The sequence below is a fragment of the Centroberyx gerrardi genome, chromosome 12 (assembly GCF_048128805.1).
Source record: "Centroberyx gerrardi isolate f3 chromosome 12, fCenGer3.hap1.cur.20231027, whole genome shotgun sequence".
Classification (NCBI taxonomy): Eukaryota; Metazoa; Chordata; class Actinopteri; order Beryciformes; family Berycidae; genus Centroberyx; species Centroberyx gerrardi.
In genome coordinates, this window is record NC_136008.1 from 3,847,633 (window position 1) to 3,868,483 (window position 20,851).

The 20,851-nt window shown below is 44.6% G+C and overlaps 1 protein-coding gene across 2 annotated transcripts in view; it reads left to right on the forward strand.

Annotated features, from left to right (window-relative positions):
- The window catches only part of sh3bp5b (SH3-domain binding protein 5b (BTK-associated)), a 61,091-nt gene that overhangs the window by 36,581 nt on the left and 3,659 nt on the right, over positions 1-20,851 (forward strand). The window contains exons 4-8 of one of the 2 annotated variants that reach the window (XM_071901003.2): positions 8,747-8,911; positions 9,619-9,749; positions 12,777-12,819; positions 15,169-15,388; positions 19,543-19,956. In XM_071901003.2, coding sequence (XP_071757104.2) covers positions 8,747-8,911; positions 9,619-9,749; positions 12,777-12,819; positions 15,169-15,388; positions 19,543-19,956 — 973 coding nt within the window. The remainder of the gene's footprint in view (positions 1-8,746; positions 8,912-9,618; positions 9,750-12,776; positions 12,820-15,168; positions 15,389-19,542; positions 19,957-20,851) is intronic. The other variant, XM_078287413.1, reaches the window with a different exon arrangement.

The following is a 20,851-nucleotide window of genomic DNA, read 5'->3' on the forward strand; positions in this document are numbered from 1 at the left end:
CATGAGGAACTTGATTGCTTTATATATTATAATTTAGATATTTGTCTACAGCCAAAGTGTCTGTGTCCAGTTTTTGAAAGAATGCGGTCTGGAAATGTGTGGACTTTTAAACTGGAAAATGTGTAGGAATCCTGTTTACTGGGAAAAAAGTTCATACTGATTTTCTTTTACCCCGCTGCATTTGAATTATGAAAGAATCCTGGCTATTATGAGAAAAAAAAAGGCTCCTTTGATATATATATATATTTATTTTTTTCCCTTCTTGACTAAAGTAGACCAAGCAGACTGCCAGATGTATTTACAGAGAGAGAGAGAGAGAGAGAGAGAGAGAGAGAGAGAGAGAGAGAGAGAGAGAGAGAGAGAGAGAGAGAGAGAGAGAGAGAGAGAGAGAAGAGAGAGAGAGAGAGAGAGAGAGAGAGAGAGGGAGAGAGGAGAGAGAGAGATGAGAGAGAGAGAGAGAGAGAGAGAGAGAGAGAGAGAGAGAGAGAGAAGAGAGAGAGAGAGAGAGAGAGAGGATTCTCGTTGGCCAACGTGACACCGCGACCCACTTCTTTGCAGGAGGAGAAGGAGGTAGAGAGGGGAAAAGAATGACTTCACTGTTTGGTCTCCTGTTCATGACACATGAAAGAAACGTGTGGATCTTCACGGCATGTGGGTTGGAATCACAACACAGTCCATATACAGCAGGGACGGGACGATCTGCTTCTCCCACAATACGATTCAATACACAATATGAGGTTTACGATTCAATACAACCACGATACGATGTAATAAATAGAAGTTCAGTGACAAAGTCTGTAGAATTCTGTTTATTTCTGAGACACAAATCTTTCTAGCGATGCCATTGGCTGCTAGAATGTAAACAACAATTTAAAAATGTCATTACAAAGTGACAATAATATAATTTGGATGGAGAGCTTGTGAAACTGTGATGGTCAAGAGTCTCATTAGTGATTACTACAGCAGAATAACATGGAGCTGATATCACCATTCATGTTCCTGACACAACATACGGATTGACACATTTTTGCATTGCCATATATTTAATTTCATTATATTGTCTCATCCCTAATATGCAGTACAAAATCATGCAAAATCACATGCCAAATAATCAAATTGGCGTTCATTGCTTTGAACTGCAAGGTGAAACTGTAGTTCTCCAACAATATTCCCTAATTTATTTATTTATTATTATTTTAATTGCTATTTCTTCTGCATCAAATTAATTTAGACAATGGTATTGCGTGTCACGATAACTCAATATTATTATTTTATCGTGATAAGATGAAATATGGTTGTTTCCCAGCTCTATTGTACAGGAAAACAGAACCTTACATACAGTGAAATACATTTTTGGGTCACTTTTCATCGGTTTATTCGTTCATCCCTCCGTCACGCACGATACCTCAGACACCGCTGATCCAGTTTTGACAAAACAGCGGACAACACATCTCTCTCTACAAGTCTTACAGCATCCGGCAGCGTGTGCATCCGGCAGCGTGTGCATCAGGCAGCGTGTGCATCCGGCAGCGTGTGCATCCGGCAGCGTGTGCATCCGGCAGCGTGTGCATCAGGCAGCGTGTGCATCCGGCAGCGTGTGCATCCGGCAGCGTGTGCATCCGGCAGCGTGTGCATCAGGCAGCGTGTGCATCCGGCAGCGTGTGCATCAGGCAGCGTGTGCATCAGGCAGCGTGTGCATCCGGCAGCGTGTGCATCCGGCAGCGTGTGCATCCGGCAGCGTGTGCATCCGGCAGCGTGTGCATCAGGCAGCGTGTGCATCCGGCAGCGTGTGCATCCGGCAGCGTGTGCATCCGGCAGCGTGTGCATCCGGCAGCGTGTGCATCAGGCAGCGTGTGCATCAGGCAGCGTGTGCATCAGGCAGCGTGTGCATCAGGCAGCGTGTGCATCAGGCAGCGTGTGCATCAGGCAGCGTGTGCATCAGGCAGCGTGTGCATCCGGCAGCGTGTGCATCCGGCAGCGTGTGCATCCGGCAGCGTGTGCATCAGGCAGCGTGTGCATCAGGCAGCGTGTGCATCCGGCAGCGTGTGCATCCGGCAGCGTGTGCATCCGGCAGCGTGTGCATCCGGCAGCGTGTGCATCAGGCAGCGTGTGCATCAGGCAGCGTCTGCATCCGGCAGCGTGTGCATCCGGCAGCGTGTGCATCAGGCAGCGTCTGCATCCGGCAGCGTGTGCATCCGGCAGCGTGTGCATCAGGCAGCGTGTGCATCAGGCAGCGTGTGCATCCGGCAGCGTGTGCATCCGGCAGCGTGTGCATCAGGCAGCATGTGCATCAGGCAGCGTGGCAGACACAGCAGACACATGACGGCAACAAGGACGAGGCTGTTCGGCTTCTGCTGCGCTGGCATGTCGCCGTCCGCCGCTAATGGGATTACAGCGAGCACGCGGTGATGTCAGAAGGTCTGGACAGAAGGCCTCGACTGATACCGGGGTGTGAGAGCCGATACCGATGTTTTTCTGCATTGATACGGCAGTTTACAGTGTTTTACAGCAGTCAGTGTCTGGAATTGGCCGCCGATACATTCGCTAACGAAGCCAAAATCTGTTCAAGTTAACTGAGCTGACTCTTCTCAAGCTACAAGTGTTTTGGAGTAGAGACTAGGGCTGAATAATTAATCGAAATTTTATCGAAATCGCAATATGGCCTACTGCAATTTTCAAATCGCAGGAGGCGCAATATTTGGCGAAATGTGTGTCAAAATACCATTTTAAATGAAATATTGTGGTGCTGCAGAGATGTCCTGGCCTACACATCATGTTCTACAGATTTAAGAAAACATCTTTGTTTGGTACAGATCCCCGCAAAAATCACACCATAATCATTTTAATACGTTTTTCAATGAAAATGAGAATAATGATGTAAAAAATGATCATTCCCTCTAATATCGCAAATCATATCGCAATTGCAATATCAGTCAAAATAATCGCAATTAGATATTTTTTCAAAACCGTTCAGCCCTAGTAGAGACTAGGACTAGTTGGACTAGAGACTATTTTCTTTACTTTCACCAATGAATGTTTTTACACTCACTCCACAGTTATTACGGTATATATTCATCCATGGGAGCCGTGGTTGCCGGGAGACGCACGCCCGAATACTTCACAGGTGTCCGACAAAAGAAAAAGACGAGGAAAAAATGAAAAATAGAGTTTGCACACTGAAATACTCCCAAATATAGAATAGAATAGAATATAATAGAATACCTTTATTATCCACACGTGAAAATTCACCTTGTTCTGGTCACATACAAGACATACGGGGAGTTGGACATAAACACACACAATTCATAGAATTAGAGGTACTGCTTTATGTGTGTGTGTGTTGCACATTTATTTGCCAGTTATTGACTATGTGATGTTGCGAGCCATCATGCTCTTCATCAGACATGAAGCACAACGAGCGCTGCCTCCATGAAAAGCCTTTGAGACATAAATAAACATCAGCGATCATAGTTTACATACAAATCATCACATTCAAATACAGCATGCTCGATAATACGTGACATACGAATATGAACACGAAAATGAATATGTGACATTTCATGATACAAAAATATCACGGCAAGTAAAGAACCATATTCACAATTATCCACCACAGCTTGATTTAGACCTGACTGATGCATGCTGGGAGATTTGTGACACAGCTGCAAACCTGCTGACTCATCACTGGCTCTCCATCCTCAGTGATATCTAAATTCGTCCCGTTTCACCTTGTTTCTGGGTTGGGACCCCCCTGAAAGTAGTCCCCCCCCCCCCCTTTCCGCGCCCCTCCCCCACTAGCAGCACCCCTGGGAGAGCGAGACACACAGACACAGAGAGCGAGACAGATAGAGAGAGAGAGAGAGACACAAACAGACAGAGACACAGATAAACAGTGTGAGTTTATACAGTAACTCAGTTGACCCAAAGTAGGTCAGTAGAATCCATTTCCCATCAGATTTTGCATAAACCGCTTTAACTCCACTGCTGCTGTTCATGCTGTTGTTGTTCTCACCAAGCCGAGCAGATCTGTCGCTCTTTACAGTCTACAGCCGGCTTTTTTTTTTTCCTCCCCACTTCCTGCTGAGGTCTTCTTCTAAGCAGAGGAAAGTTTCCAAACTTTAGGAAACTTCAGAAACGGTTTTAAAACTTTCTGATAAGCGGAGAGAGAGAGAGAGAGAGAGAGAGAGATGAGCTGGGATTTGCTCTAGCGCAGCGGTGATGATTCAACATGTTTGCATTAATGGTTTTGGAGACGTTAGACATAATTTACTGTACTTCACATTTGCACGCACACACACACACACACACACACACACATACACACACGCACACGCACACAAAAACACCTTAGTTTGGGTTAAAGCCAGTGCTGCCGGCTCCAGCTAACAGATTAGCAGAGGAAAGGAAAGGATTAGCTCGGTGCTGTTAACACCATCTCTCACACACACACACACACACGCGCACACACACACACACACACACACACACACACACACACACTCCTTTTCTCTCTCCCTCCACACATACACACATTCTCTCTCTCTTTGTCCAACACACACACACACTTTCTCTCGCGTCTCCTCCCTCTCATACTCTTTCTCTCACTCTCACTTTCACTCTCTCTCTCTCATACACACACACACACACACACACACACTCACGCACACACACACACACACACACACACACCAGAAGCTCACCGGCTGACAGCGATACATGTATCACACCGCCGCTGCTCGGAGAAAACCTCGCGTCTCCGAAATTGTCGACGTTTCAGGAGCTAAGAGAGAAACGGGCTCGGTTTCAGCTTGACCACCGTCTATTTTTAGGTTCATCCAGTGAGGTTTGAAAGGGGTTTGATAAACACCAGGATGGCAGAATTTTCTCAACCCATAGAAGAGCATGTAATCCTTAAATTGAAGTGAAAACATTATTTACGAGGTTTTCACATGACAACGGCGAGCGAGGTCCAAATCCATCAAACTCGTCTCCACCACAGTAAACTGGGAACACTCTTACAAAGGATCTGTCATTTTTAACACATCTGTGTGTCTTCTTTGAGACAACACACACTTGTGTCACTTTTCAACACAACATAATGTGTGTTAATGACAAGTAGGGCTGAACGATTTTGAAAAAATATCTAATTGCGATTATTTTGACTGATATTGCAATTGCGATATGATTTGCGATATCAGAGGGAATGATCATTTTTTACATCATTATTCTCATTTTCATTGAAAAACGTATTAAAATGATTATGGTGTGATTTTTGCGGGGATCTGTACCAAACAAAGATGTTTTCTTAAGTCTGTAGAATATGATGTGTAGGCAGGACATCTCTGCAGCACCACAATATTTAATTTAAAATGGTATTTTGACACACATTTCGCCTTTAACAAATATTGCGCCTCCTGCGATTTGAAAATTGAAGCCATATTGCGATTTCGATAAAATTTTGATTAATTGTTCAGCCCTAATGACAAGACATTTTATTTTAGGCAATGTGTTGTTATTAACATCTTGTGTTGAAAAGTAACAAGTGTGAGTTTCTAAAAAAAGTGAAGTGAAGCTGTATTGGAAACAAGTGGAGTTATCTCTCCTCACTGGCAGAATTTTTCTCTTGGTTTAAGAAAAATAAGATTTGAAGGCTGAATATGAGACTAAATGACTTGTGAAGATGGATGTTTTTTTTTCAGTGTCGAGCTCTGACCTCCAAGCAAAACGAAAATTTCCCTACAATCTGCTCAGAAAATATCACATTATTATCATTACATTATACAGCCTTATCTCACCCTGCCACCAGAGCTGGGCCTGTGTATCTTTCTCAGTTGTGTTTTAGGTGCTGAACACACACACACACACACACACACACACACACACATGCACCACCTCCAACTTCACCAGCTCTTTAAACACAGACGGACACACACTCGCATGTAAACAGCGACCCTGCGAGCTGCGAGAGCTGTGCAATCACACATAATGTGCTCTTTCATGCTGTGAATGCGACGACAGCCTTATCTCGTGTGAGTAGCGGCTCCATGGGACGTCCCGGCCGTGTGGCTTCACACAAATGAGACGGATGATGTCAGCGATGTCTGATCGGCCACAGTGGGACACAGAGACCTTTTGCTTTGGGGTCTTAACGCTCTAAACTTGCTATTTTTCACACTTGCAAATCTGATTTGTGTTATTTTTGTCCAAGTCAGCGGATTGGTTTGTTTGTTTGTGTGTGTGTGTGTGTGTGTGTGTGGCTGTAATACGGTTGCATGTGTTGTGGACTTATTTACTGATCAACAACACACGCACTCCAAAGAACTGATCCGCTTTCTGAATTATCTGTTAGTGCCTCACTTCAGTCCAGTTCTAACAGGATATACTGTATATGAAATATCAATAAGTCAAACTGCGTCAAAAAATTGGCTTTTTTTACAGAAACAGAACCAGCTTCCCTATGATTAGTAGAAAGAGGATTGGTGAAGCAGTTTTCCTATCAGTGTTGGATTATGGGGATGTAATTTATAGAAATGCTGCTCCTTCCACTCTTAAACCCCTACGGTCTATCATTCTGCCCTCAGATGTATTACTGGTGATAGCTATGGGACTCACCATTGTATCCTGTATGATAAAGTGGGTTGGTCTTCTCTGGCAGAGAGGCGTAATAAACATTGGTATTTGTTTATATATAAAGCTCTTGTTGGAAAGCTACCACCTTACATCTCAATGATGCTGGACTGGAACTTTGGACCCTATCAAACTCGCTCAAATGAGTTGCTTATGCTGAAGGTCCCGTGAGCACGGTCTAAATTTGGAAAGTCAGCCTTTTATTTTAGTGCCCCAAATTCTTGGAATGATCTTCAACACACGCTAAAAATCAATACTCTGCTAACCTATGGACAATTTAAAACCATGATCACAAACCTCCCTGCCTCAATGTGTAACGGTTTTAACTGATTTTCATTTATGTTTTGTCCTATTTATTTTTAACTTTTTACTTGTCTGTAACTCGACATCATTGTAAATGAGAGCAACCTCAATGGTTCTTCGAGTTTAAATAAAGGTTTGAATGAATGAATGAATGAATCTTTTGGGAAAAATACAAATTGTGCTAACAAAATGATTTTTAGCACAAAATTCAAACAACTATTGGCACGTTTCAAAGGACAGAGAGTGATTTAAATCCTTCCTGGACAAAATGCGATCACTTTTATAGCCTGGATGCTCTAGATGTTAGAGATGTTGAACAGTGAACCTCAGATGTTGTTTATTTTCCAACTGTGCAGACTGTAGAGAAGGACGATGGCTTCCCAAGAAGGGAAGGAAAAATAACTAGAAAAACAAGGGGGAAGAGAAACCACTTCTAATGCAGACAGGAAGCTATTTATTCAAGCTAACAGCCGCATAGATAACAAGTACAGACTGTGTGCCGTCCCATGATGCATTCAGGCGATGACGTCGTTCTTTCAAGAGGCTCATGGGAGTAAATTAGCAGCTAAGATGTGAAGATTCATCGTTAAAGTTTCACAATAATAAAACTTGTACTTCTTTTTTTTATATTATTGAGATACTGCTCCATAAAGAACAGATATGATTTGGAGTGCTGTAAACCGTGATGAGGTTAAGATGAGCTGCAGATGAGACTCTCACCTCTGACTGACCTGACCTGATGACCATGGCTCTGTGGTTAAAATGCATATAATTGCTGTGAAATGGTAAATATGGCTGTAAAATCATGCAGGATTGAGGCAACGTGCTTTGAATGGAGACACTATTTTGGATTTCAGCTGAACTAGGCAGCTTCGCATGTAGGCAGCACCAAATGGCAGCGAGGGTCCAAAGGTTTGAACTTCAGTACCCAGAAATCCTTTAAGGTGACGCTCACAGCTCGCTCATGTTCACCAACCAGCCGGTCTGTGATGCTTTATACCAAAAGAAACCAAAGAGACGAAAGAGAGGAAAAGATCTAACGTTGGTGAGTCCAGCTTTCTCTGCTGCTGTTTAGGAGACAGTTTGGATTTCACTCTTAATTTTGATTCGTCACTTCCTCTGTGGAGATTTCCCATTATTTACCATGCAGACACCAGAATTTCATTTGGACAAATAGGGCGAATCTACAGCGTCTCAATTAGCTGCGATGGGACGTTCTTCTGTTGCAGCCCCAGTTTGTGATTTAGGCTGAACTCTCCTTAAACTCTTGCCTAGTGCAGCTTTAACTCTTCACATCTGCCCCCATGTCCAGATGAAGCCCTGCTCTCTGCCTCACTTGAGAAACTCTGTGAATCAGCCTACCATAATAACATATTAAGGCTGGCCAACAACATCGTCTCTGACCCCAACCACGTCCTGAACAGTGAATACACACTGTTACCATCAAATCGGAGATATAGGGTTCCACGATTTTAATAGGGTTAGACTGAAGCACTCTTTTGTACACCAGTCAATCCTAAAATTAAATATAGAGCTTAAACCCAGATCAAATGCACGTTGAAGGGCCTTGAATACTGTCTTTTGTGATTGTAATGATATGTTGAATGTATGTATCTTTGTGTCCTGTCTTAATTTTTGTCTTTTTTTTTTTTTTTTTTTGTGATGTTGCAAATGGAGCTGCTGTGATGGAAGAAAAATTTCAGACTGGATCTGACAATAAAGTATTATCATCATCATCATCATCATCATCACCCTGTACCCAGTCTAACCCTCCTGTAACAGACTCTCTCTCTGTCCCCCCCCCCCCCCCCCCCAGGCCCAGCTGGAGGCCCAGAAAGCCACCCAGGGCTTCCAGAGGGCCACCGAGGTCCTGCGGGCGGCGAAGGAGACCATCTCCCTGGCCGAGCAGCGGCTCCTGGAGGAGGACAACCGGCAGTTCGACTCCGCCTGGCAGGAGATGCTGAACCACGCCACCCAGCGGGTGAGGGGGGGGGAGGCGGGGGGGAGGAGGGGGGAGGCGGGGGGGGAGGCGGGGGGAGTTAACACCAGAAACACAAACCATAACAAATCTCAACAATAATATATTTCTGGTTCCCTTTCTTTGTTTCTATAGAGATTCAATAATTTTTAAGCCCATTGCTTTAACTGCTTTTCTTTCTGTCTTTTATCATTTTATTTGTGCAAATAAAACGAAGAAAGAAGAAAATTATGCAGATCCGTAGTTTTTAGAACGTGATTTTTCAGCTGTAAACATTATATAAGGTTATTACAGTGAGATCGTTGAGTTTGATCTTGATAAAAAGCTCTTACTATGAATGTGTCATGCACAGTAATCCTTATCATCTTCGGTGTTTCCTGGTAACAGCAGTAACTACAGGTTTCACATTTTTTACAAGTCACATTTAGTTGACACTCTTACCCAGATTGACATTTAACTTGATCAGGTAGGGATTCAGTCGTTTGCTCATAAACACATGGCTGCTGCAGGAGAAACCTTTGACCTTCCTTTTATGGGACAGTCTGTGTTTCCTTATTCACAAATTTACAAGCAAGACTGCGGCTTGTTAGGTGGTCTCTTTTTATAACTTTGTGGACAGAAAGTTAATCGAATGCCTGAGGTTGATCTCAACAGAATGCTATTCGTACTTTCGTGCGTGGCTGACGGTGAGATCTGATTGGCTGTTGCAGGTGATGGAGGCGGAGCATACCAAGACGAGGAGCGAACTGGTGCACAAGGAGACGGCGGCCAAATACACGGCAGCCATGAGCCGCATGAAGCAGCTGGAGAAGAAACTCAAACGCACCATCAACAAGTCCAAGTAAGTGGCTCAGTCAGGCTGGATTTAGCTGGTTCAGTACTAGCTGCAGCAGCAGTAGTGTTGCAGCGCCAGGCGGGAGGTGTAGAGGGTGATGTAACACCCCCTCTGGCGGCCATGTTGGAGGTCGTCAGCTCTTGGTCAACGGTGGCTATGAACAGCTGATTGTTTTTCTAAATGTACAGCTTGTCCGACTCAACAGAATTCACAGCGTTTAATTTCTGTGCTGTTGTCTAGGAATTTATCTTTTTGCCACTGATAAATATGATTGATTTTGTGTTTGTCAGCTTGTTAGCTAGCTATGGATGCTTTGGAGCAGAAGCTATTGCTAAAGACGAGACAGTTACCTACATTTTGAAACAAATCAAACCTTATCAGACTGTTCAATTTTGCTTAAAATCTTACTGAAAGGCTCTACAGCCACACCACAACAAGCTTTTTCAGTTATCTCTCTTTTTCCAGCCTGGTTGTTATATATTTACATCACCACCTAGTAATACATCGCTACTGCACTTCATCAACGAAGAAAATAAATCTCTCAGTGACTCCGACTGCTTGTTCACTTTGACCTTTTCCCCGATGTCTTTCAGGACATTGATTATGTTTGAAAAGGTCAACTGGAGTGAAATGTCGACAAATAGTCTGCGTTTGCGACCTGAATATTTCTTTTGAAACTTTTTGGCGTGCCAGATGGGAGAGTTTACTGCATCAGGACATGAGGACATAGCGTGAGGAAAGTTGTTATTCGCAGACGGGGATTCTTTCAAAAAAGTCTCATGTCTTTCTGTAACTTTCACCAGATTTATTTCCAGTCTGGACAAAAGCAGCACAGTCAAAATATGCTTCTCTTTTCTACTGAAACTGGCTGCTTTCTAAGGCATTGAAACTTGGTGACAACAACCTTAACTAGCTCTTTTGCATAACCACATCCAGTAGGTCTTCTTTGAAATAAAGTCAGGTGTTAAAGGGGAAATGCAGTGATTATAGTCACGAGTTGTTCCTCTTCTGAAACGTCACAGGTTTAATGTGACGATACTTCTGCCATACTGTGGCCGCAGAGTTAGAAATGTTCCAGCTGACATCTTTATTTACCACTGTGGTAAACCGAGTTTCTGCAGGTGGCGCTCTTCTCTTCTCTTCTCTCGCCATGGTGGCTATCGCTGCTCATGCTACCCAGTTCTTCTTCTTCTGTTTATTCCAAACAAACCAGAAACATAAAACACATCACTTCCACAAACTGGATGTAGGTTGTATCACTGTTTTGTTAATTAGTCGGTGATAGAGAGTAGCAAAATGGACATTTATGTATATGAAAATGTCAGTGTGTGGTTAATATGGTTTAGTGTATGTTTAATATGGTTTGGTGTGTGTTTAATATGGTTTGGTGTGTGTTTAATATGGGTTAGTGTGTGTTTAATATGGGTTAGTGTGTGGTTAATATGGGTTAGTGTGTGGTTAATATGGTTTGGTGTGTGTTAATATGGTTTGGTGTGTGTTTAATATGGGTTAGTGTGTGTTTAATATGGGTTAGTGTGTGGTTAATATGGTTTGGTGTGTGTTTAATATGGTTTGGTGTGTGTTTAATATGGGTTAGTGTGTGTTTAATATGGGTTAGTGTGTGGTTAATATGGTTTGGTGTGTGTTAATATGGTTTAGTGTGTGGTTGATATGGGTTAGCGTGTGGTTAATATGGTTTGGTGTGTGTTAATATGGGTTAGTGTGTGGTTAATATGGGTTAGTGTGTGTTTAATATGGTTTGGTGTGTGTTAATATGGGTTGGTGTGTGTTAATATGGTTTAGTGTGCGGTTAATATGGGTTAGTGTGTGTTTAATATGGGTTAGTGTATGGTTAATATGGTTTGGTGTGTGTTAATATGGTTTGGTGTGTGTTAATATGGTTTAGTGTGTGTTAATATGGTTTAGTGTATGGTTAATATGGGTTAGTGTGTGTTTAATATGGTTTGGTGTGTGTTAATATGGGTTGGTGTGTGTTAATATGGTTTAGTGTGTGTTTAATATGGGTTAGTGTGTGTTTAATATGGTTTGGTGTGTAGTTAATATGGTTTGGTGTGTAGTTAATATGGGTTAGTGTGTGTTTAATATGGGTTAGTGTGTGTTTAATATGGTTTGGTGTGTGTTAATATGGGTTAGTGTGTGGTTAATATGGTTTAGTGTGTAGTTAATATGGTTTAGTGTGTGGTTAATATGGGTTAGTGTGTGTTTAATATGGTTTGGTGTGTGTTAATATGGTTTAGTGTGCGGTTAATATGGGTTAGTGTGTGTTTAATATGGGTTAGTGTATGGTTAATATGGTTTGGTGTGTGTTAATATGGTTTGGTGTGTGTTAATATGGTTTAGTGTGTGTTAATATGGTTTAGTGTATGGTTAATATGGTTTGGTGTGTGTTAATATGGTTTGGTGTGTGTTAATATGGTTTAGTGTGTGTTAATATGGTTTAGTGTATGGTTAATATGGGTTAGTGTGTGTTTAATATGGGTTAGTGTATGGTTAATATGGTTTGGTGTGTGTTAATATGGTTTGGTGTGTGTTAATATGGTTTAGTGTATGGTTAATATGGGTTAGTGTGTGTTTAATATGGGTTAGTGTATGGTTAATATGGTTTGGTGTGTGTTAATATGGTTTGGTGTGTGTTAATATGGTTTAGTGTGTGTTAATATGGTTTAGTGTGTGGTTGATATGGGTTAGTGTATGGTTAATATGGGTTAGTGTGTGTTAGTATGGGTTAGTGTGTTTAACATGGGCGTAGTGTGTTACTGAGGTCTTTGCAGCAGGCTTGCTGTGTGTTGCCTCAGCTGTGAGTTAATCCGTTCTGCATAGTTCACTCATCCAACACCACAAACCCCTTTATCTCCCTCTCTCTCTCTCTCCCCAGGTTGCCATGGTGATAATGTAGCTACAGCGCTTTTTCTGGGTTACTTGGTATTTTTTCCCCTCTGGTCTAATCTTTTTCTCTTCTCTCTCTCTCTCTCTCTCTCCCTCTCTCCTCCCCTGACCTCTCCTCCTCCACAGGCCTTACTTTGAGATGAAGGCGAAGTACTATCTGCAGCTGGAGGTATGTGATGTAATTTCCTCTGCTCTCTCGCCCACTGATAGCCTCTGAAGGTGATGAGGGCCGTGTTACTGTTATAGTTTGATCAAGGGTCCGCTACCTTGACTGTGAACTCTGAACATATCTGTTGACTCGCAATCTCAGGGCTGGAATGCTAATTTTTCCCCTGTGTGCATATTGTAGATAAGCCTGTGTAGTTTTTTGTTACCGTGCGTTTGTTGCATATCTCTTTTCACTTTTATATTCAGTGTGTGTGCACGCAACCTTCCCTGAAAACAAGTATGCCGTAGGCCGCGATCAGATAGGAGGCTTTTTTTCTCTGGCTCGAACACAAAGTGCAGCCGTGAGCGTCGCTGGTAACAGAGAGAGCGAGAGCGAAAAGAGCATTACATCATCCTGGATGCTGTGCTCGCTGTGCTGTTTGACAGCAGCTTGCAAGCTGTCTAATTAGCGTTAGCTACTTAACCTGAAGTAACAAAGGGAATAACACTGAAAATAAAAAACAGAAAAAAAGAGGAAGTTAGTACTGTCTGCTCATAGCAAAAAGGTTGTGGGTTTGAATCTCTGCCCCGGTCCATATTAAAAGCACTCCTTTCTCTATTTTTCTTCTTTTTTAATTTCACCTTTTGTCGGGGATCCTAATAATCTAATAAACTAAACAAACCTGCAGCCTGCTTGTACACTCTCCTCTGACTCTCCTCTCTCCTCTGACTCTCCTCTGACTCTCCTCTCTCCTCTAACTCTCCTCTGACTCTCCTCTGACTCTCCTCTGACTCTCCTCTGACTCTCCTCTCTCCTCTGACTCTCCTCTGACTCTCCTCTGACTCTCCTCTCTCCTCTAACTCTCCTCTAACTCTCCTCTAACTCTCCTCTGACTCTCCTCTGACTCTCCTCTGACTCTCCTCTGACTCTCCTCTCTCCTCTGACTCTCCTCTGACTCTCCTCTCTCCTCTAACTCTCCTCTGACTCTCCTCTAACTCTCCTCTGACTCTCCTCTCTCCTCTGACTCTCCTCTAACTCTCCTCTGACTCTCCTCTCTCCTCTAACTCTCCTCTGACTCTCCTCTAACTCTCCTCTGACTCTCCTCCGACTCTCCTCTAACTCTCCTCTAACTCTCCTCTGACTCTCCTCTCTCCTCTAACTCTCCTCCGACTCTCCTCTCTCCTCTAACTCTCCTCTAACTCTCCTCTCTCCTCTGACTCTCCTCTAACTCTCCTCTAACTCTCCTCTCTCCTCTGACTCTCCTCTAACTCTCCTCTAACTCTCCTCTCTCCTCTGACTCTCCTCTAACTCTCCTCTAACTCTCCTCTCTCCTCTAACTCTCCTCTGACTCTCCTCTCTCCTCTAACTCTCCTCTGACTCTCCTCTAACTCTCCTCTGACTCTCCTCTGACTCTCCTCTGACTCTCCTCTCTCCTCTGACTCTCCTCTAACTCTCCTCTCTCCTCTGACTCTCCTCTGACTCTCCTCTGACTCTCCTCTCTCCTCTGACTCTCCTCTAACTCTCCTCTAACTCTCCTCTCTCCTCTAACTCTCCTCTCTCCTCTGACTCTCCTCTAACTCTCCTCTGACTCTCCTCTGACTCTCCTCTCTCCTCTGACTCTCCTCTCTCCTCTAACTCTCCTCTGACTCTCCTCTGACTCTCCTCTCTCCTCTGACTCTCCTCTGACTCTCCTCTCTCCTCTAACTCTCCTCTGACTCTCCTCTGACTCTCCTCTCTCCTCTGACTCTCCTCTGACTCTCCTCTCTCCTCTGACTCTCCTCTAACTCTCCTCTGACTCTCCTCTGACTCTCCTCTCTCCTCTGACTCTCCTCTCTCCTCTAACTCTCCTCTGACTCTCCTCTGACTCTCCTCTCTCCTCTGACTCTCCTCTGACTCTCCTCTCTCCTCTAACTCTCCTCTGACTCTCCTCTGACTCTCCTCTCTCCTCTAACTCTCCTCTGACTCTCCTCTAACTCTCCTCTCTCCTCTAACTCTCCTCTCTCCTCTGACTCTCCTCTGACTCTCCTCTGACTCTCCTCTCTCCTCTGACTCTCCTGACTCTCCTCTGACTCTCCTCTAACTCTCCTCTCTCCTCTAACTCTCCTCTCTCCTCTGACTCTCCTCTGACTCTCCTCTGACTCTCCTCTCTCCTCTGACTCTCCTCTGACTCTCCTCTCTCCTCTGACTCTCCTCTAACTCTCCTCTCTCCTCTAACTCTCCTCTCTCCTCTGACTCTCCTCTGACTCTCCTCTAACTCTCCTCTCTCCTCTGACTCTCCTCTGACTCTCCTCTCTCCTCTGACTCTCCTCTCTCCTCTGACTCTCCTCTAACTCTCCTCTGACTCTCCTCTGACTCTCCTCTCTCCTCCAGCACCTGAAGAAGAACGTGGACGAGCTGCAGGCCAAGCTGTCCCAGGCCAAAGGCGAGTACAAGACGGCCCTCAGGAACCTGGAGATGATCTCCGACGAGATCCACGAGCGCCGGCGAAGCTCCGCCATGGGCCCCCGGGGGCGGGGCGTGGGCGCCGAGGGAGACAGCGTCGCCGGGGACGACATCTCCAGCTTCAAGATGGAGTCGGACGGCATTTCCAGTAAGTACAAGAAATCTGAATCGTGCTGCCCCGATGTCCACCTCCCAGGAATTAGGAAGTAATTTAACATTTTTTGAATGTGCCTACATGTTTTATAGACATGAGTTTGGTGTTGCAATATACAGATCTTTTTTTTTAAATCTGCAGTAGCTGCTGCTGTGCTAATGCAGGTTAGAGGCAGAATATGGGACATGGACAATGATTACCACTTACACAACATGTTTACTATTTTCAACTACATAAGGCTTTGAATGAAATGAAATGTTTCAATATAGCTGATATGCTTTCCAGTAATAAATGTTGGATGCTAATTATAATAAGATAATTATTATGAATGCTTAATTGCACAGTCTTAGGAAAGGTCTGCATGTGTTTGCTGACTTTTTCATCTCTTTTCTGCTTCACACTCCATACACTTTACATACATTTACACCTGGAATCTGCCCAGAGGAACCACAGTCTTCTACTGTGGGACACTGAGCGGCTCCACTGCAGCAGTGTGGGGGTTCAGTGCCTCGCTCCAGGGAACCGAACAGTAGTTTCTGAGGGAGGGAACAGGGTCGACCCTTCACTGTCCCCGCCCACTTTCTCTTAGCCCGTCAGGGGATTTGAACCGGCGACTTTCTGACCTCAAGCTCACTCCTCTATCCTCCAGGCTGTCACCAACTATGGTGCTTTGTTAGTCTGGAGAAGCAATTTATTACGTAGAGTAGAAAAGAGAAGAAAAAAATCCAAGGCACTCTCCACTGTATAAAGTTAAAAAGCCGTTATTATTCTTGGCGCGCAAGCAGTTTATTATGTCTGACACTGTGGTGGACTGAATAAATAACTTAGTTCATGGCAGATGTTAAAACATATCGTGGTTCTCTGTGAGTGTTGCGACACTCCGGCTGAGATAAAGGCCAATTAAGGAAGGTTAAGAGTGTTTCCCATCCTGCCTGGTTGCTTTGCAGTCGAGCTCCACAGTAACAGCCGCTCACCTGGTGACAGTCGAAATGTCAAGTTTAGCCGTAATGAGATTTAGTAAGCGCTCAGGTGTCATTTAGCCTCTTTTTGTCTCTAATGGAGGAACAGTGAGTCACTCATTTAGTTTGCAAACACATAAGACTTTTCTTTAAAGGGGAAAGAAAAGAGAAAAGAAAGAAAACTTTGGGTACACAGACACACACACTCCCACTAAACTGGTGTAAAGTCGTCTCTCTTCTGTTCAGCTGTTCCAGCTGCAGCTGGCATGCAAGTGGCTTTGAGACTGACACACTTAATAAGAGCTGCTTTAGCATTTTCAGGATTTTCAGGATGAGGAGACGCACACACACACACACACACACACACACATATACACACACACACACACACACTGAGTCACCGTCTGTTTCTTTCATGGAATCCTTGGTTGGATCCTTGGAAAGCAGATTATGGGGAAGTTTGTTTATGGACTTTAAAGAAAACAGGAAGCGGCGTATGAAGCCTGGCGGCTGATAATGGGAACGGATTAAGAACAGTCCGCTTAAAACTGGTTTCCAGGCATTTCCCTTCAATATCCAGAGAACTGAACACAGAGGAGAGGATTGATACTGAGAAGCAGGCCAAACCCACACACACACACATACACACACACATTTATATTACTGTACTTATGAAGACCTTCTACTGACTACATTCAAACTCTAATCCCTAACTCTAAATTTAACCCTCACCACTACACTAAACCTACTCCTAATTCAAATCTAATCCTAAACTAACTTTAACTTTAACTCTTATCCTTACCTAAACATAATCCTAATTCTAATCTTAACCCTAAACCCAAGCCTTAATCCTAAACTAACCGGCAAAATGACCTCACTCTGCAAAAACCTCCTTACTTCAAAGGTCTAAAACTAATGCTGGTTCTCACATAGATAGCAAAACAAGCACACACACACACACACACCTTGTGCCCCTTATACTTGGCTGATTTAATATTCTCTTTAGTGAATTGGTCGTGTTAAAAGGCCTGTGTTGGCATGCAGGAAGACTCAGCTTATTAACTTAACAGTTCAGGCTGTTAGCTGACGGTCTCCTGGTCCAGTGGTTCTCAACGTGGGGTCCGGGGACCACCAGGGGTCCTTGAGGGGGATACAGGGGGTCCCCAGCAAATTGATGAAAATGTAAACTTCACCATTATTTCATTTACAAGAAGTTAACAGCATTAGAAAATGTAGAAGAAAGACTGTTTTGATCATAGTTTCACTGTTATCTCTCTACCTACAATACAGACAGTCATTCTGGACAAATTTGGGTTCTCAGATTTGGGTCAGAGAGAAAAAAATCTCATCAAATGGGGGTCCGTGGCCCTAATGTGGACTAAATTAGGGGTCCTTGATATGAAAAAGATTGAGAATCACTGCTCTAGTTTGCAACACAGACGGAGCTGAAATTCGTGCAACGACAAAACATTACAAGCATTACAACATTACAAAGAGGTCGAGGTTTAGAGGCATGTTGCCCTGATGTAGCAAGTTATTTACAGTCTCTGGTATGATGGAGACATGAGGGAAAGAAATAAGAGCCCACAGATCACCTGTCAAAAATCAAACAGTGTGGGCGGAGCTTGGATTTTCTGTTGATGCAGTTTGAGTTTCTCTTCTCTCTGTCTGTTCAGCCATGGCGGCTATCGCTGCTCATGCTAACTACCCGGTTCTTCTTCTTCTGTTTATTCCAAACAAACTGGAAACGTAAAACGCATCACTTCCTGTGCGCCAGAGGATTTTTCCCAGGAAAGAGCTACCAGACACCGACACCAACCGTTCAGAACAGACAGAGGAAAAGCTTTATGAACTGGATATAGGTTGAATCATTATTATATTACATCAATCAGATAGCGAGGAACAGATTTTTATTTCTATTAAAATGTTGTGTTATTACTTTACCATCTGAAAGTAATAACACATGGATGCTCATTTTGGATTATGGCACAACAAATTGTTAAGAGCATCCTGACGGAAAGCAAGTCTGCAAAATGGAAGTCTGCCTTCCACTTCCATTTGGCCTTGATTATGGGATATGTAGGGCGGCGTCACCATGGCAACCGCAGAGAGCCATGGAGGTGGCCGACCCCGAAGCAGACAGGGCGACTGCCATTGTACGTTAAGCCGTGTTAACAAGGAATGTGCTGCAGTGGCTGGAGGTTTATAGAAGATGTGGTAAAGTGTGTGTGTGTGTGTGTGTGTGTGTGTTTTGATTTACTGTACGTCGTAAAAGACGAGGGAAGAGAGAGGAGTTGGTCTCAATCACCGCTCCGTCTTCCTGGAGTTTTTATCTACTTAAAAGCCTCTCTCTTCACTCGCCAACACACACACACACACACACACACACACACACACACACACACACACACACACACACACACACACTCTTTGTTCTCTCTCTTCCCTCCTCCTCTCAGCTCTCTATTTATATCTCTGACTCGTCTTAACACCGAGTCGAGGCTGTTGCAGTTGCTGTGTGTTGTCAACAAACGTTAATCTCATTCTCTTCCCTTTTTTCTTCTCCCTATCCCTCCATCCTTCCCTCTCTCTCTCCTCCCTCCCTCCTTCCCCTTTCTCCTTGCTCTCTCTCCCCTTCCTCCCTCTGTCCCTCTTTCTCCCGTTCTCCCTCTGGCCATCCTTCCCTCCATCCTCCTTCCTCTCCTTTCTCTTTCTCCATCCCTCCTGCCTCCCTCTGTCTCTTTCCCTCCTTCCCTCCTCTCCTTGCTTCTTCTTCTCCTCTCCACCTCCCTCTCCATCCCTCCCTCCCTCCTTGCTCCCTCTCTTTCCCTTCTTCCCTCCATCCTCCCTCCTCTCCTGTCTCCCTCTCCATCCCTCCCTCCCTTCCTCTGTCCCTCCTTCCTTCCTTCCTCTGTCCCGTTCCATAATCCCCTCCTCTCCTTTCTCCCTCTGTCACTCCCTCCTTTCCTCTCCTCTCCTTCCTTCCCCCCCTTCCGTTCCTTCCTACTCTCCTTTCTCCCTCCTTCTTTCTTCTCCACCTCTCATCCCTCTCCATCATTCCTTCCCTTCGTCTGTTCCTTCCTCTCTCCCTCTTCACCTTGCTCCCTCCCTCCTCTACTCTCCCTCCTTTCCCCTCTTCCATCTCTCTCTCCCCCCCCCCCCCCCCCCCCCCACCCCCCCCTCCTGCAGTGACATCAGTGTGTTTCGAGGACGAGGCGTGCGGCGGCAGCGTGATGTCGGAGGAAGACTCGGAGACTCGCTCCACCTGCAGCCTTGGCTCCGCCCCCAGCAGCCCGCAGGACATCCTGTCGGCCTGCGCCTTCGCCGGCTCCTCCTCCCCCTCCCCCTCCCCTTCCTCCTCCTCCTCCTCCTCTTCCTCCTCACCGTCACCCACTCCGTCCTCCGCCTCCGCCTCCTCTTCCTCCTCCTCCTCCTCCTCCTCCTCCTCCTCCTCCTCCTGCTCCCCCGCTCCGTCGTCGCGGCCCTGCAGCCTGGACCTGCCCAGCACCGTGTCGCTGTCCGACTTCGGCCTCATCTCTCCGGTGCTCGGCCCGCGCAGCGAGTGCAGCGGGGCGTCGTCGCCCGAGTGCGACCTGGAGAGAGGTGGGTGCTGGGTGCATGTTTCGGCCTCTTTTGACACTTTTTCCTGCTTATCTAAAAGTTTTCATTTATGTGTTTTTTCCACCTGGTCCACCTTTTGTGTATTTTCTCCTCAGCGCCACAAACAATTCAAATGATTACGCCTGTGTACAGTATCCCCAAAACTCTATGAAATGATTAGTAAAAATCCGACACATTAGGATTAGTTGGACGCTGACGGGTTTAGTGCAGAGTTCCTGCAGATAGATCTACATCTCTATTCATCCTGAAGACATTTCTAAAGCATTGTTTTTACATTTGGAAACACACGAACACTGTCGGACTTGAATAAGACTCAATTTGCTCTGGTCTTGGTCTTGACTTGGTCTCATCCCCCTTTAGACCTGGTCTTGACTCGAACTGGACAGGTTGACAGAGAGATGGAAACCTTCCGGCAAACATTTTAACGTTGAATAGACGTTGATACGACGACCTGAAAACACCAAAATAAAAGTTGAGACGACGTCTGAACTCGCAGGGACAGAAGGATACGTGGAGACATGGAGACGTTAGATAGATGGATTCCTATTCCTATTTAGCTGGATTACATTTACACCTCCAAGGATGTTACTGCATCCTTGTCAAAAATTGCATTCTTGTCCAAAATGTGCATTTATATTTTGTTGTTAACGTGGCCAAATGTGTCTCTGACCATGTCCTTAGGCAGTTTGGGTGATCAGATCTTCAATGCATCGAGAGTGTATTTCCACCTGGTGCATTTTTTTCTATCCAATTACAAAAAGATGCATACATAGTTAGATACAACATAAATACATACACATATACCTAGGTAAGTAGATGCATAGCTCAATCATGTATGTATAAATTGGGGTGTTGTATGCAGCATAATAAAAAACAC